We start from the raw sequence: 12602 nt of genomic DNA, 5'->3' as shown, positions 1-12602 counted from the left end.
GGAGCAACAGCTTGGAAAGGGGCCAGGCAACACCTGGAGGACCAAAAGGGTCCGGGACAAGAGACCAAATGAGCTGGCAGCCAAGAGAGGGTGGTGGGGAGAGAGACCAAGGGACCTGGTAGCCCATGGAGGGGTTGTATGAAGTTGAGGGATCTGAGGGCCTAGAGAGGGGCCAGAGGAGAGACTCAGGGGTCTGGCAACCCAAGAGGGGCTGAGAGGGAGATCAAGGGGTATGGCAGCCCAGAAAAGGGTGTGATGAGAAACGAAGGGGTCTGAGGGCTTTGAGTAAGGCTGAGAGAGGTGAAGGGGTTAGAAGATCCACAGAGGGGCTGCATAAGCAACTGGTAGAATATCAATGAGGGTGCCATCTGCGAGGCTTGGATTGTGGTTGCATTCCACCCCTACACCACACAATTCAGCTCATGAGGTCTTGGCCACAATTCTGGTGGTCACTGTAATAAGACCAGGGCAGTTTCCCACACTATTTACAACAACTAACATCAAGGCATAGCAGGTGAGAGGGCAGACTGGCCATAGAGCAGGGTACAAGAAATTTGTTTGGTCTTCAGGGGCTTATGACCACCCCTGGAGATGGTGCCCTTGATCTTCTGGGAATAGTCCTACTAATGTAGCCCAGTATGCCATTAACCTTCTTTGCAAGAAAGGTACACTGTTGGCTTATATTCACCTTATTGTCCACTGGAACCTCCATGTCCTTTTCTTAAGATGCTTCTTAGCTAGTTGGTTCCCAGCCTTTTGGTCTGACATGGAGGTGAGCTTCTGGGGCAGGTTGAGCTACCACCAAAGGATGAACTAAGTGGCTTTTAACATGGATGGTCAATGGGTTTGAGCCAGAGGTCAGATAGTAGCCCTAGGTAGCAGTATAGGCATACCCAGAGAGTCCCTAATTTATTACATGGTGATATGCATTCAAAAGTTGATATCTGCATTTCAAAGTGGAGGAAACTCTGAACACTGTCACCTTCTACTCCTATCACTCTATCTGCTGTCTGTTTCTGGGGCTCTGCCCTATGAAGTTCTTCAGTGATTTAGGATCAGGGAATCATCTTCTGCTCTGCTTCCAGTTTTCTGCCCAGAAATCTAGGGAGGAGGTAATTTAGCTCAGCGCTGCCTTCTGTACATATTACTGAGCAGTCACAGGGGAACTGTTTTAATGGCAGTACAACTCTTACTAGAGTCCTGATGTCAAAGCAAACTTGAAATAGCAGACCTCTCAACAGAATTTACCCTGGCCTGAGGATGGAGACCCTTGGAACTGAGAGGAACACTAAAAAGACAAGTCCAAAAGGTGACCTTTCTGGATGTTCCCAACTCCTTTACATACCTGCCTAAAATAGAACTTCAGAATTTGGTGTTTAATATCACCACCATGTTCTTCTATTACTAAATGCATGTATTATGTGGTTATACCACACAGTGACTGATTTTTTTTCAGGGGAAAAAATCCAAATACAGTCCCAGTTGTTCCACAGACTGCTGGAACCAGAAGTGGCCTACACCAGGGGTTGGCAACCTATAAGCAGTGGCAGACTGAATTAATGATGCTCAGTCTCAGGCAGCCTGCTGCCTCTGATCTGGCTGCCACCTGTGAACTGGCTGACACTGATTTCACCATGCCACTGCACAAGGCCACTGTCCTGGCTCTGTTGGTGAGAAACAATTCCTTCATGGGCCAGGTCCTGCCTTCAGGCCACAGGTTGCTGACCCATGCTCTATACCGCTTCTAATTGTGATGATTAGGGTAGCTGTTTTAGTGTGACACTGTGGGCAAGATAATTAGCTTTTCATAGATTTTGTAGACATAGACATTAGGGCTGGAAGGGACCTCAGAAGATCATCGAGTCCAGCCTTCTGCCCCAGGGGCAGGAAGTCAGCTGGGGTCATAGGATCCCAGCAAGAAAAACATCCAGGTTTCTCTTGAAGGTATTCAAAGTAGGTGCTTGAACCACCTCCAGCAGCAGACCATTCCAGACCTTGGGGGTCGGACAGTAAAGAAGTTCTTCCTTATGTCCAGCCTGCAACAGTCTTGCAGGAGTTTATAACCGTTTGACTTTGTAATCCCTTGGGGCACTCTGGTGAACAAACGTTCCCCCAGGTCCTGGCGAACACACCTTATAAACTTATAAGTGGCCATCAGGTTGTCCCTGAGCCTGCGCTTTTCCAGGCTGAAAAGTCCCATGGCTCTCAGCCTCTCGTCATAAGGTCTGTTTTCCTGACCTCTGATCATGCGCGTGGCTCTCTTCTGGACTCTTAAGCTTCTCCACATCCTTTTTGAATTGTGGAGCCCAAAACTGGATGCAGTACAGCAAAGCTAACGTAGCGCATTGATGCTCGAACATGGCTATTTTGCATCTAGTTCAAGAGTTAGCTCACAGCTATCACCTGAACCAGGAGCAGTAGGGCTGGATTTGTCCTCTCAGCAGACATAGCAGAACACGGCTAGACACAGCGGGAATGTTTGTGGGGGGAGTGGGCTGATTCTGGAACAGTTTTCAAAGTTTCAGCTCAGGGACTCTTCAGGGATGCCTGGGCACAACCCCAAAATTCAGGTTGATTGATTGCTTTATGATGCCTATAGTTTCCGGTCAGGTCTGATATCTCGGTACTATACAGTGGGCTACATTCTGGTGCAGATAAAGTGACTGTACCTGCCACAGAGTTCATGTACTCTAAGGCACATGCATACACAAGCTAGGGATATAACAAGCAAGAAAATCAATCTGGTGATGGCAGCAGGAAAGGTTTTGAAAGCATTGTGGAAGATGTGAGCCTTAAGTATGGAACTGAAAGAGGCTAAGGTTGTGGCTGCACTGATTTTTTTATATGTATGCATTAAAGACATAAGAGAAGGCTCAAAGCTGTTGGAGGAAGAAGCTTGATGGGCAGGAAAGGTTGAGGGTGGTGGAGGTCTGTATAGTGTAGAAGTTTTATAGTGATACTTCACTATCACTACAGCCATAAAGAGTAAAGAGTGTATAGACTATTAAACTGAAAAGGGTCATAACTAGAGCAGCATAGTAATCTCCACAGGGCAAACTGTTTCTTTTTCAGGCTGACAGTCACACTCTCCGGTAAGTTGTTTCAAATGCTCAAAGTGTGTATTCAAACATTGAACATTGCAGTTATTTCCTTTTTACACTCTTTTGTGTTCTGGATAGAAAATCAAACTGGTGAGGGAGGAACTAGGACATAATGGTCTAAGAGGGGGGTAGCTATTAACACTAAAGAAGGACAATTTAATACTTCTACTAATACTAATGATGGATTAGATCACCCCTTGCCAGATATTCCCCATGTATGAACCAAGTGATTTTTCAGGAATGTTGATTCATAGAGCTCTGACAGGTGGCATCCTTTGAGGGCACGATTTGTCATCTAAGGAATGGGAAAAGGATTGCCCCCTTCAGGAAGATCCCTGGGACCTGCAATCATAAAGATAATACTTCTACTCTGTCTTCTGGCCCCACTGTCAATAGTAATGTGATTCTTCCATCCATATGCCATCATCTTCTCAGCTACCCTACAGCGGCCTACCTGTAAGTAGTGGCAGGCTGAATTAATGATGTACCTGTACTATGCCTGTACCAGAGGCAGCTGAAGGGGAGCTGAGAAGATGATGGTATATGGATAGAAGGACAATTACACTAGTAGCCCTGCTAATTTCTTTTAAGTGGAAGAGTTCGTATTGCTGTGGGGAAGCCACTATACTGTCAAACTGGTATAGTCTAATTTACATATGGGGTCTTATTTGGCAGTCAGAAAATTGTCCAGCATAGTGAAGTGAGTGATTAATTCTTCTAGCTCATCTCAGTCATTTTCAGTGTTGTGGTAGTAACTAGGTCTTTCTTAGGGCCTTATGTTACACTTGAGATACAACTGTATTTAAAATGCCAATGTCCGTTACTTTCAAGCAGTAAAACACATGGTAAGTGCTATCATAGTGTAATAGAGTTAGTACTTTTCACAGGAGTAACACGTGTTCATCTGTTGCAGGGCTGCCCCACAGAGATATGAGCAGTCCTTGCAGGCTCTGATGAGTTATGGTGGTAGGGCTCGGACTGACAAAAAATGTTGTCAATCCCACTCCTGAGACCTCAGCAGAGCCAGTTTAAGACACTGGTAGGGGCTGGGACTGACAAACAGCTGTATGTTGACTGAACCTATCCAGATCCTAGTAAGCAGTACTGTGCAACTGCTAGAACAGGGGCTTTCAACCTTTTTGGTTGATGTACCACCGGCGGCTGGTTGAGAAGCAGGGAGTCCCCTGGTGGCTAGTTGACGAGTGGCGGGGGAGCGGGATCCCTTGGTGGTTGATCGAGCAGGGAAAAGGGGGTCCTGCACACTCACGGCGGCAAAACTGGAAATGCTGGTGGTGCGTGACGGCGGAAGCACGTACAGTGCTGGCAAAAATAAAAGTATCAGAGGCGCACAGTGTCACAAAGCGCTGGTGGCCCCACTTTTCTCTGCACTGCTGCCGCGTACCCTCTGGGGCCTTCCTAAGTACCCCTGGCTTTGACCAAGGTCTAATTCTTAGTTGCACTCACTGAGATCTAAATAAAACACATGCTCAGGGTCCCATGAGATAAGGCCTGTAGAAGTAAGGAAGTTGGTGTAACAAGGAAAGGAACCTGAATAAGGTGTGAACACTGAGCAGAGGCTGAGGTCAGGCTCATATGAGCATTAATGAGGTAAGAAAAGCTAAAACCTGTGGTACCTGCACATAATCAGCAGTGCTTGTATCATCTTAATACTGAAATCAGTGGGTTGGGGAACTAGCTAGTGGCATCTTCATTATTGAAATAGCTGCCCAACATACCTGTGAGTTTCTTTGGGTGACATTACACATTGCAATTAGATCATGTTAAGAGCACTTAAGACTTGAGTGATCATGCATTAAGATTCATTAACAATTGCTAAGCGCTCTTTAGGCCTCTTAAAGTTATGCCATTTAGGGCAAGGATTATCTTTGAGCTGTGCTACCTGGCTTGGATCCAGGGGCTGATGTGGGGAAGTGAGGGGATTTGGGGTGGGGGTGTGGAAGGAAAAATTCAAGTGGCATGGGGGGCAGGCCTTCCTTCTCTCCTCCTCAGCTTATCCCGTGGCTAGATAGTCAGCAAGCAGGGCAGGCATGAAAAAGGTGTGCAGCTCCTAGCCATGTCCCTGCTCGCCATCCCTCTAGTGGCAGGCCTGAGCAGTGCACATTAGGTTGGGCATTAACTCCAAAGTGTGACTGATTGATCACTAGCACTAGACCTTTAATATACACCAACATTCCTTAGAATTAGCACTTGTAATCTCACCCTAAATAGCTTATACTGTGACACACTTATTTTAATTAGGAATCCTTATAGATTGAGGAGATGATGCTGTGGAAATTTGCTATCTTCTTAGGCACTAGCCTGCCTTCTTTCTAATCTATTAAGATGTCTCCTCATCTCTTCAGAAGTGGTCCAAATAGAGGGAGGTTGTTGTAAATAAAAAGACCTTTAGCTGACTGTAAATCAACACAGTTCCATAGACTCCACTGGGACTCCACTGCTTTGGATTTCAATAGACCCAGAAAGGAGAGTATAAAATTAAGGGCTTCAAAGAAAAGTATAAGATTAAGGCAAGGTTGATTTTAAAAATCAGTAAACATCTCCTTTTAACCTGTAAACAGGTGAAGATTTGGTTTCAGAACCGGAGGATGAAATGGCGAAACTCCAAAGAAAAAGAAGTGCTTTCAAACAGGTGCCTTCAAGAAGAGGGTCTTCAAGAGAACTACCTCTCAAGATCCACTCTGAATTTGACCTCCTCATGCCCCTCTGTATGGGAAGTCTCTCAAGAGCAGGCAAGTCCAAGATGGCGGGAAAAATCTCCAGAACCTGCAGAGAGACTGAGTAATGGCCATAGTGCACAACCTCCTCAAAGAGCAAATTCATTGCAGGGCACATCGTATGTATACCCTGAGCAAGACACTGCAACCAAGGCAGTAACATCTTCAGTAATAAAGAATGATGGAGTTCTGTAAATTGATTGAAGACTGCTCATTTGAAGCCTGTGTTCTTTTAAGATTAACAGTGTTTGAACACTGTAAAGCTAACTAGTTTATGCCTCATCAGTTTCTGAAATCTAACACCATTAAAATGACATACAACTAATGCTTTAAGAAAAAAATATTCTTCAATATTCAATGTTTTCTCATGTCTTTTCTGGCCTTGTGCTGAACTTAAAAGTAAATAGGAACTGATGGTAAGTAAAATGAAGTGAAGAGTATAAAGCTGAAATTTTGCTATGTTTTTTATCCTGTTCTGTATATAGGTATTCATTAAAACTCGCATAGACTCAGTTTTCTCTCTCATTGCTGTCAGACCAATTAATTTCCTTTTGTGCACTGAGTAAGACTAACCATTTTTCTCAAGATAATAGGGTGTTTTGGATGGTTTATTTTTAAACTTATTTACAGTGTGTGAAATTCATAATAAGTTCATGTTACAAATACTTATTTTTCTTGTAATGATTTTTCTCTGTCTTTCAGTATTTATGTCAGGATACAGTTGCAGATACAATACGACAAGTCAGATGATTAATTCTAATAAAATAATTTAATATTTAAAAAAAAATTAATAAGTCCCTGCATTCAGATCACTTTAATTTGGACACATACTGGGAATTGCCAGGAAATGTAATTCTTGGAGTCCATTCCTCTCTCACAAGTGTGAAAAATACAACAGCTTTAATTCTGTATTTCAGTGGCCTCTGGCAGATTGACAGCATAGTCTCTTGTATCTTGTTTTGCATGTCAAAACCAGGATAGCAATAGGAAAATTAGAGATCACATAGAATCTGCAGCAGTGCTGTAATTATTCAAACAGCCACTTTCATCCTATAAAAAGAAAAGTACTTAAGGGATGGGCTGGGATGCTGTGGTAGACTTATTCCTGCCTATTCATTTAAGTGGATTGCAATGAGTATTCATTAGCATATTTGTGTATCCGATACAGTACATATTCGGTGTATTACAAGCAGCCTGAAATAATATTATTAAAATTACTGTGCTTGAAATGAATTGCTTGCTCTATCCACTTTAAGAAAATCACTCTTTCAGATTTAAAAATCACGTATTGTTCATTTGAGAGGCAAGATATAGTTAGAAGCCAGAGTAGATTTGCACCTTATAGATTAACTAAGTAGCTCAAAATCAGAGAGGAAAGTGTTTTTTCATTATGTATTTTTGAGTATATTTGTTGAAAAGAATGGGTAGGCATATTTTATGTCATGAGTAAGACCTTTTTTTTTGAGAGTGGGGGGAGGATGTTTAGTTATAGAGTTGTGTGGTACCTTGTAAGATACCAGGAGGTGATTGTGATTATATTTTCTGACTGCATCACACAGCCTATGCCTGATTCTAATAGCTTGCTTAACCCCAGTCTGTAATAAAGACGTACAATCCTTATTTAAATACCTTCCCCAGATGATTATCAACTACAATTAGTACATGTTACAATATAATAAACTGAAATACTTCCTAAAATTGTACATACATGCATAGCTAAGAAAATTCAAGATTGCAGTAAAGATTTGTCTCAATGCACAAAGAGGCCAAGTTAAGTCTATGCATTCATCCTTGCCTTCTGAGTGCCTAACTGTGCATGCAGTCTTAACACTGTGGTTTAATATTTAATTTCCCAGGTTTCTTTAAGGGCAAATGTAAGCACTGAAAAATAAGAAGTAAGTTCTTCTCTAAATACAGAACACTGGCTGGTAAATGCCACCTGGTGTCCATCACTGAGAGTAGTTAAGTTGTGTGCACAGGACTTGATGCAGCAAATCCTCTCTCATATTACCTATTATTCACTTGAGATACAATTCACTCCTGTGCTAAGGGCATATGCACCACATCAATCCTACTTGGGTCCTTTTGGATGGATGGCTTTTGCACATCAGATAAAAGCTGTCCTAGCAAAGTTGTGGGGACTGCTCATATCTGTTAGAACTATTTGGAAGGATTGGATTTATATGAAAACATGCCAAAGGTCAGTCTTTTAATATTTCAGGATAAATATTCATGTCTACGCATCAACCTCAAGGGCTTCCAACTTTACAGGATTTGCTTCATAGCTTTTTTTAGATCCTCTTACCAGTCTCTTGGATACATGCCTCTCAGTTTGGCTGCCTTCCCTATTTCCCCAGCTGCTGGGGATGAATAGCCAATCAGACTGAATCCATGCACTGATTTCCTCCTACATGTTCAGAATTCCCACTCATTCCCTCCTGTTAAGAGTCCTAAAGTGCTCTGCTCTCTTGCTCAGAGAACAGCAGCATCTTAATACACGAAAGGGGGCCAGACACTCCCAGCTGCTCCTGGGCTTGATGGGAGGGGAGAGAGTCTCTTTAGATTGCTGCATGAGTTAAAAGATTCCAGGATGAGCCTTCCCTTCTCTGACTTGTGCAGCCCCAGCTGAGAAGCAAGGGAGAAGAGAAGCTAAGGGGAGTAGCAGGAGCCAGGCTTTAAAAAGGTATGAATTTAAAGAAGATTGATAATCTGTGTTTTTGCAAGATGCTGGCATTAACTGAAGGCAACCTGTATATTCCTGATTAGCACCAGCACTATGTGGGAAGACTCTGTGGGATCAGAGATAATATGGGGCTTTCTAGGTGCGCTCCTTTAGGTTAGGTATGGACATTCAAAAAGTCCAAGGTGGAATCTATCTAAATTATGCAGTGGGTTTTTGTAAGTGGCATAGTTTAGTTCAGTGGCGAACAGAACACACATTTGCCCTTTGGTTAGTGGTGGGGCAAATCTTAGACTGGGTTTTGCCATTTTTAAGCCAGTCTGTGTGTGCTGAACTTCTGTTCTGTTATGGGTATAGACTGGTTTCTGATCACTTATAGCAGTAACAATATAATGTTTGTACCTGGCCTTAGTGTGGCTGTAGTAGTGATATAGGGTATATGTGGCAGCTCCTCTTAACTGGTTGACGATGCAGGAGCTATCACCCAATCCTTGTAGGCTGAAGTGTTATTATCAAGGATGGTTGAATTCGGGATGCATTGAGCTGAAGAGATTTAAAATTCTCCCTCCGTTTTAAGGTTGCCAAACGTTCAATAACCTTAAAATCTCTTCACTGATTTCTTGTAAAGGTGATTTGTTTAGTGTAACTCACTGAGGCAAAGATCAAGACTAGTTCAAGTAGAATTGGTTTGATAGTTTTTTGTTATAAATGAGCAAAACCTTATTCTGCCATAGTTTGTTCAAAGCCAGAACACTTCAGGGCCCTTCAAAACTCTTAAATACCCTACCTGTGAAACATTCTTCAGAAGCTGAGGGTAAAATTTTAACTTGCTGGCTCTAACATAATGATCCTACTTTTTTTCAAACACTCATAGATTTTTGACCATCTCTAAAATAGTTTTATTCCATAAAACCATCATTAATATAAACCTGCGACATGTACAACCTTGATCCCACTTATTTTATGCTATTTCACAGGGGAAATTTATCTTCAACTTGCACTGTGAAATCTCCGCTAGTGGGAAACACCACTGTGCATGAAATTAATAAATATAGAGGAGATTTATTTTGCTGTTGTCTTCTGAATTGTCAAGCTATTGATGGATCAAATTGAAGACGCTAGTATTCTTTGCATCGTACAAATACCAATTATGAGAGAACAAAGAGAACATAAACGAGTTACAAAATTTCTGGTAAGTGTTTTGAAGTATATTTATGATATACAATATGAAGGTCATAGAGGTGTAAGAAGTGTCATAAGGCATGTTCCGAATTATGGGGTTACATCAGGGGTGGTCAGTTATTTGGGTCTGGGGGCCACAAAGGGAGTTTTGATGAGTTGTCATGTGCCAAGTCAGCACCCCCTAGTTTCTCCCGCTGCAACAGCTCACCAAATCTCCCTATGTGGAATGGGGCTGTAGCTGTTTAGGAGCAGGATGGGCAGGTAAAGCCAGGATCATGGGGCTGGGTCACAGGGCAGTGACAGTGTGGGGCCAGGGCCCAGAGCAGAGCTGCAATCTACTCTGCCCACCCTTGCCCTGTGGAGTTTAGGAGGCATGTGCATGGTATGTGTGTGGCAGGGGTGCCTGGGCACTAGGTCACAGGAGCCAGCAGGGGGTGAGGGGAGGGAGAAGGGGGCAGGAGGAAAGTGCAGTAGAGCTCACCCAGGTGGTGTGGTCTGCAGTTGCCCCTGCGGTGCTCTGCATGAGACTGAGCCCTGCCTGCACCTGCTTGGGGCAGCCCATACCATTCTTCTGCCTATACTTGCTGGGCCAGCCCCAACTAGCATGCACTGCTTACCAGCAGGGCTGCTCCCCTTGCAGCTTCAGCTGTCCTGGTGCTACTCGACTCCCCTTGCCTCCAGCAGCAGCTCCTCCTCCTGCTGCACCACTCTGGGTAGGGAGGAAACTTCATCTAGGCAGCTTCTGCCCCAGCATGCAGGGTTCCAGCTCCCTTCCACCCACTTGACCACCCAAGTCGGGTGGGCAAGCAGCACCCAGGTGGCTGCAGCCACACTTACAAGCAGCCCTGCCAGTAAACTCTATGCACTGTCCTGGACCCAATCCAGTGGGGACAGGTAGGAGCACAGAGCAGGCTGCCCTGGGCAGTGCTGAGTCCCATGTGGAGTGTCACAGGGGCAACTGTGGGCCAGAGCCAGTCAGTTGATGCGTGCCCCCCGCAGACCAGATCCAATCAGTTGGTGGGCCAGATTTGGCCGATGGCCCATATTTTGCATACCTCTGGGTTACACAATATATATTTTTGGTGGTATTGCTCAGCTGAAAAACAGGAACATGTCTGTATTTTACTTCAAAGTTATTACTTGAGAGATGGTCCAACAGAGGAGGTATGTGATTTTGATATGGGAAAGTATTATTCAGAACAGTAAGTTACCATATTTTTTGCATATAATGCACCCTGTCTGTAGTATGCACCTTGATTTTGAGGGGGAGCCTAAAGTGAAAAAAAAGATCTTTGAGGTAAATAAGTGGCAGCAGCTAGTGAGCTAAGACTGTTGTGCTAAGTCCAACCCTATGTGCTGGCTCCAGAACCATGTGCAAGGTCCAACCCAGTGCACTGGGTCCAGGGCTGTCCACTCTGGAGTCATGCTGGGTCTGGCCCCATGCACTAGGACTGTGCTTTGGCTCTGGAGCCAAGTGCCAGGTCTGATCAGCATGTGACCCTGGAACCAGCACACAGTCCCCAACTTGGCACAGCAATTCTGACTGAGAACATGGCCCCAGAGCCAACACATGAGTTCAAACCCAGGTCTGGGGCCATATGTCAGATCAGATTTGATGGGTTGGGTCTGGCCATGGACCAACCCTGAGTGCCAGCCCAATCTGGTAGCAGGGGGAGTAGTGGCAGAGTTAATTGGTGTGGCTGAGCTACAGAAATTAATGCTGCTACTGCTCCCCTTCTCCTTTGCTAAATTTTCTGACCTGTGGCAATCCCTTTGCCTTGCACACCCCAATTTTCCCCAGCTGGTTTTGGGTGAAAAGTAGATTATATGTTAAGAAAATATGGGTATTATTAAGAATATTTGTTGGGAAATTGGTCTCTGAAGCAGAATAAGAAATATGCACTAGATAGTGCTAATCTAAATTATTATTTCCAATAAGGGATTATTAGTGAACCCGTTTTCTTCTAAAACTGAAAAGAGGCTACCCTTTGAGATAGCTCTGTGTCTCTTTACTTAGCTAACTGTTAGATGAACCTCAGCCAGCTGTTAAAAATACAGATCTGTTGACCAATCCCATATATACTTCTGTTTGTGGCACAAAAGAATTTGCTAAAGGTTAGTTTTAGGATCCACTGCAAAATATGAGTTAGCTGGAAGGATCTGCATAACAGAGCAAGACTGATCTATGGCATGAAAGAGCTGCACTAATTTCAGTATCAGAATAACAACATAACAATGAGCCATAATTTCAGATGGATAATGAGTATATCAAATGGAGTAACTTTTACCTTATTAGTGCTGGATTTTGGATGCTGTTGGTTGTAATTTTAGCCAGGTACAATTCCTGTGTCTGGCCCTCCATGTCATCTATTCAGGAATCCAAAGGATGGGGCAGTGGAAGACATTCATTTTCTTTCATGCTTCATACCATCATCGCTGTTAGTGGCCTTCATGTACTACATGGAAATGAAAAAGCCAAATCAATGTGCATTTCCTACAGATTCACTGCCATAGAATAAGTCCAAATACTTAATAGATTCTGAGAGAGTGCCATTGGTTGCTGCTGCCCAAAATAATAGGGGGAAGGCTGCAGGTAGCAATACTGGTCTCAACCCCTCATCTTCAGTTCCTTGAAGGCTGGTTATATTTTGTTCATGATAATGTTGGTCACTGTGTTTGGAGCAATGACAAAATATTTTTATAGTGGATAATTATTATGTATACAGGCAGTCCTCAGACTTACAATGTAATTGGTTCCTGAAAACCGCGTCTTAAGTCGAAACATCATAACTCGGAACCCATTTTCCCATACGAACAATGTTATAAATGGGGATTGGTTCCTTTATGATGCTGGATACAGCTGGGCCCAGCTGGTAAGTCTGGTGTGGGGGAAGGAGTGTGGTG

General features: G+C 43.7%; 1 protein-coding gene across 1 annotated transcript in view; it reads left to right on the top strand.

Annotated features, from left to right (window-relative positions):
• DBX2 (developing brain homeobox 2) overlaps positions 1-7129 on the top strand; it is a 41859-nt gene extending 34730 nt beyond the window's left edge. Inside the window, exon 6 of the mRNA XM_006015949.3 lies at positions 5681-7129. Within this exon, the coding sequence (XP_006016011.1) occupies positions 5681-6031 (351 nt within the window). The 3' untranslated portion in view covers positions 6032-7129. The remainder of the gene's footprint in view (positions 1-5680) is intronic.
• The last annotated feature ends 5473 nt before the right edge of the window (positions 7130-12602 follow it).

This window comes from Alligator sinensis, unplaced genomic scaffold, assembly GCF_000455745.1.
Source record: "Alligator sinensis unplaced genomic scaffold, ASM45574v1 scaffold147_1, whole genome shotgun sequence".
Lineage (NCBI taxonomy): Eukaryota > Metazoa > Chordata > Crocodylia > Alligatoridae > Alligator > Alligator sinensis.
The sequence above is the reverse complement of the archived record's forward strand: the minus strand, read 5'-3'. Positions and strand labels throughout refer to the sequence as shown.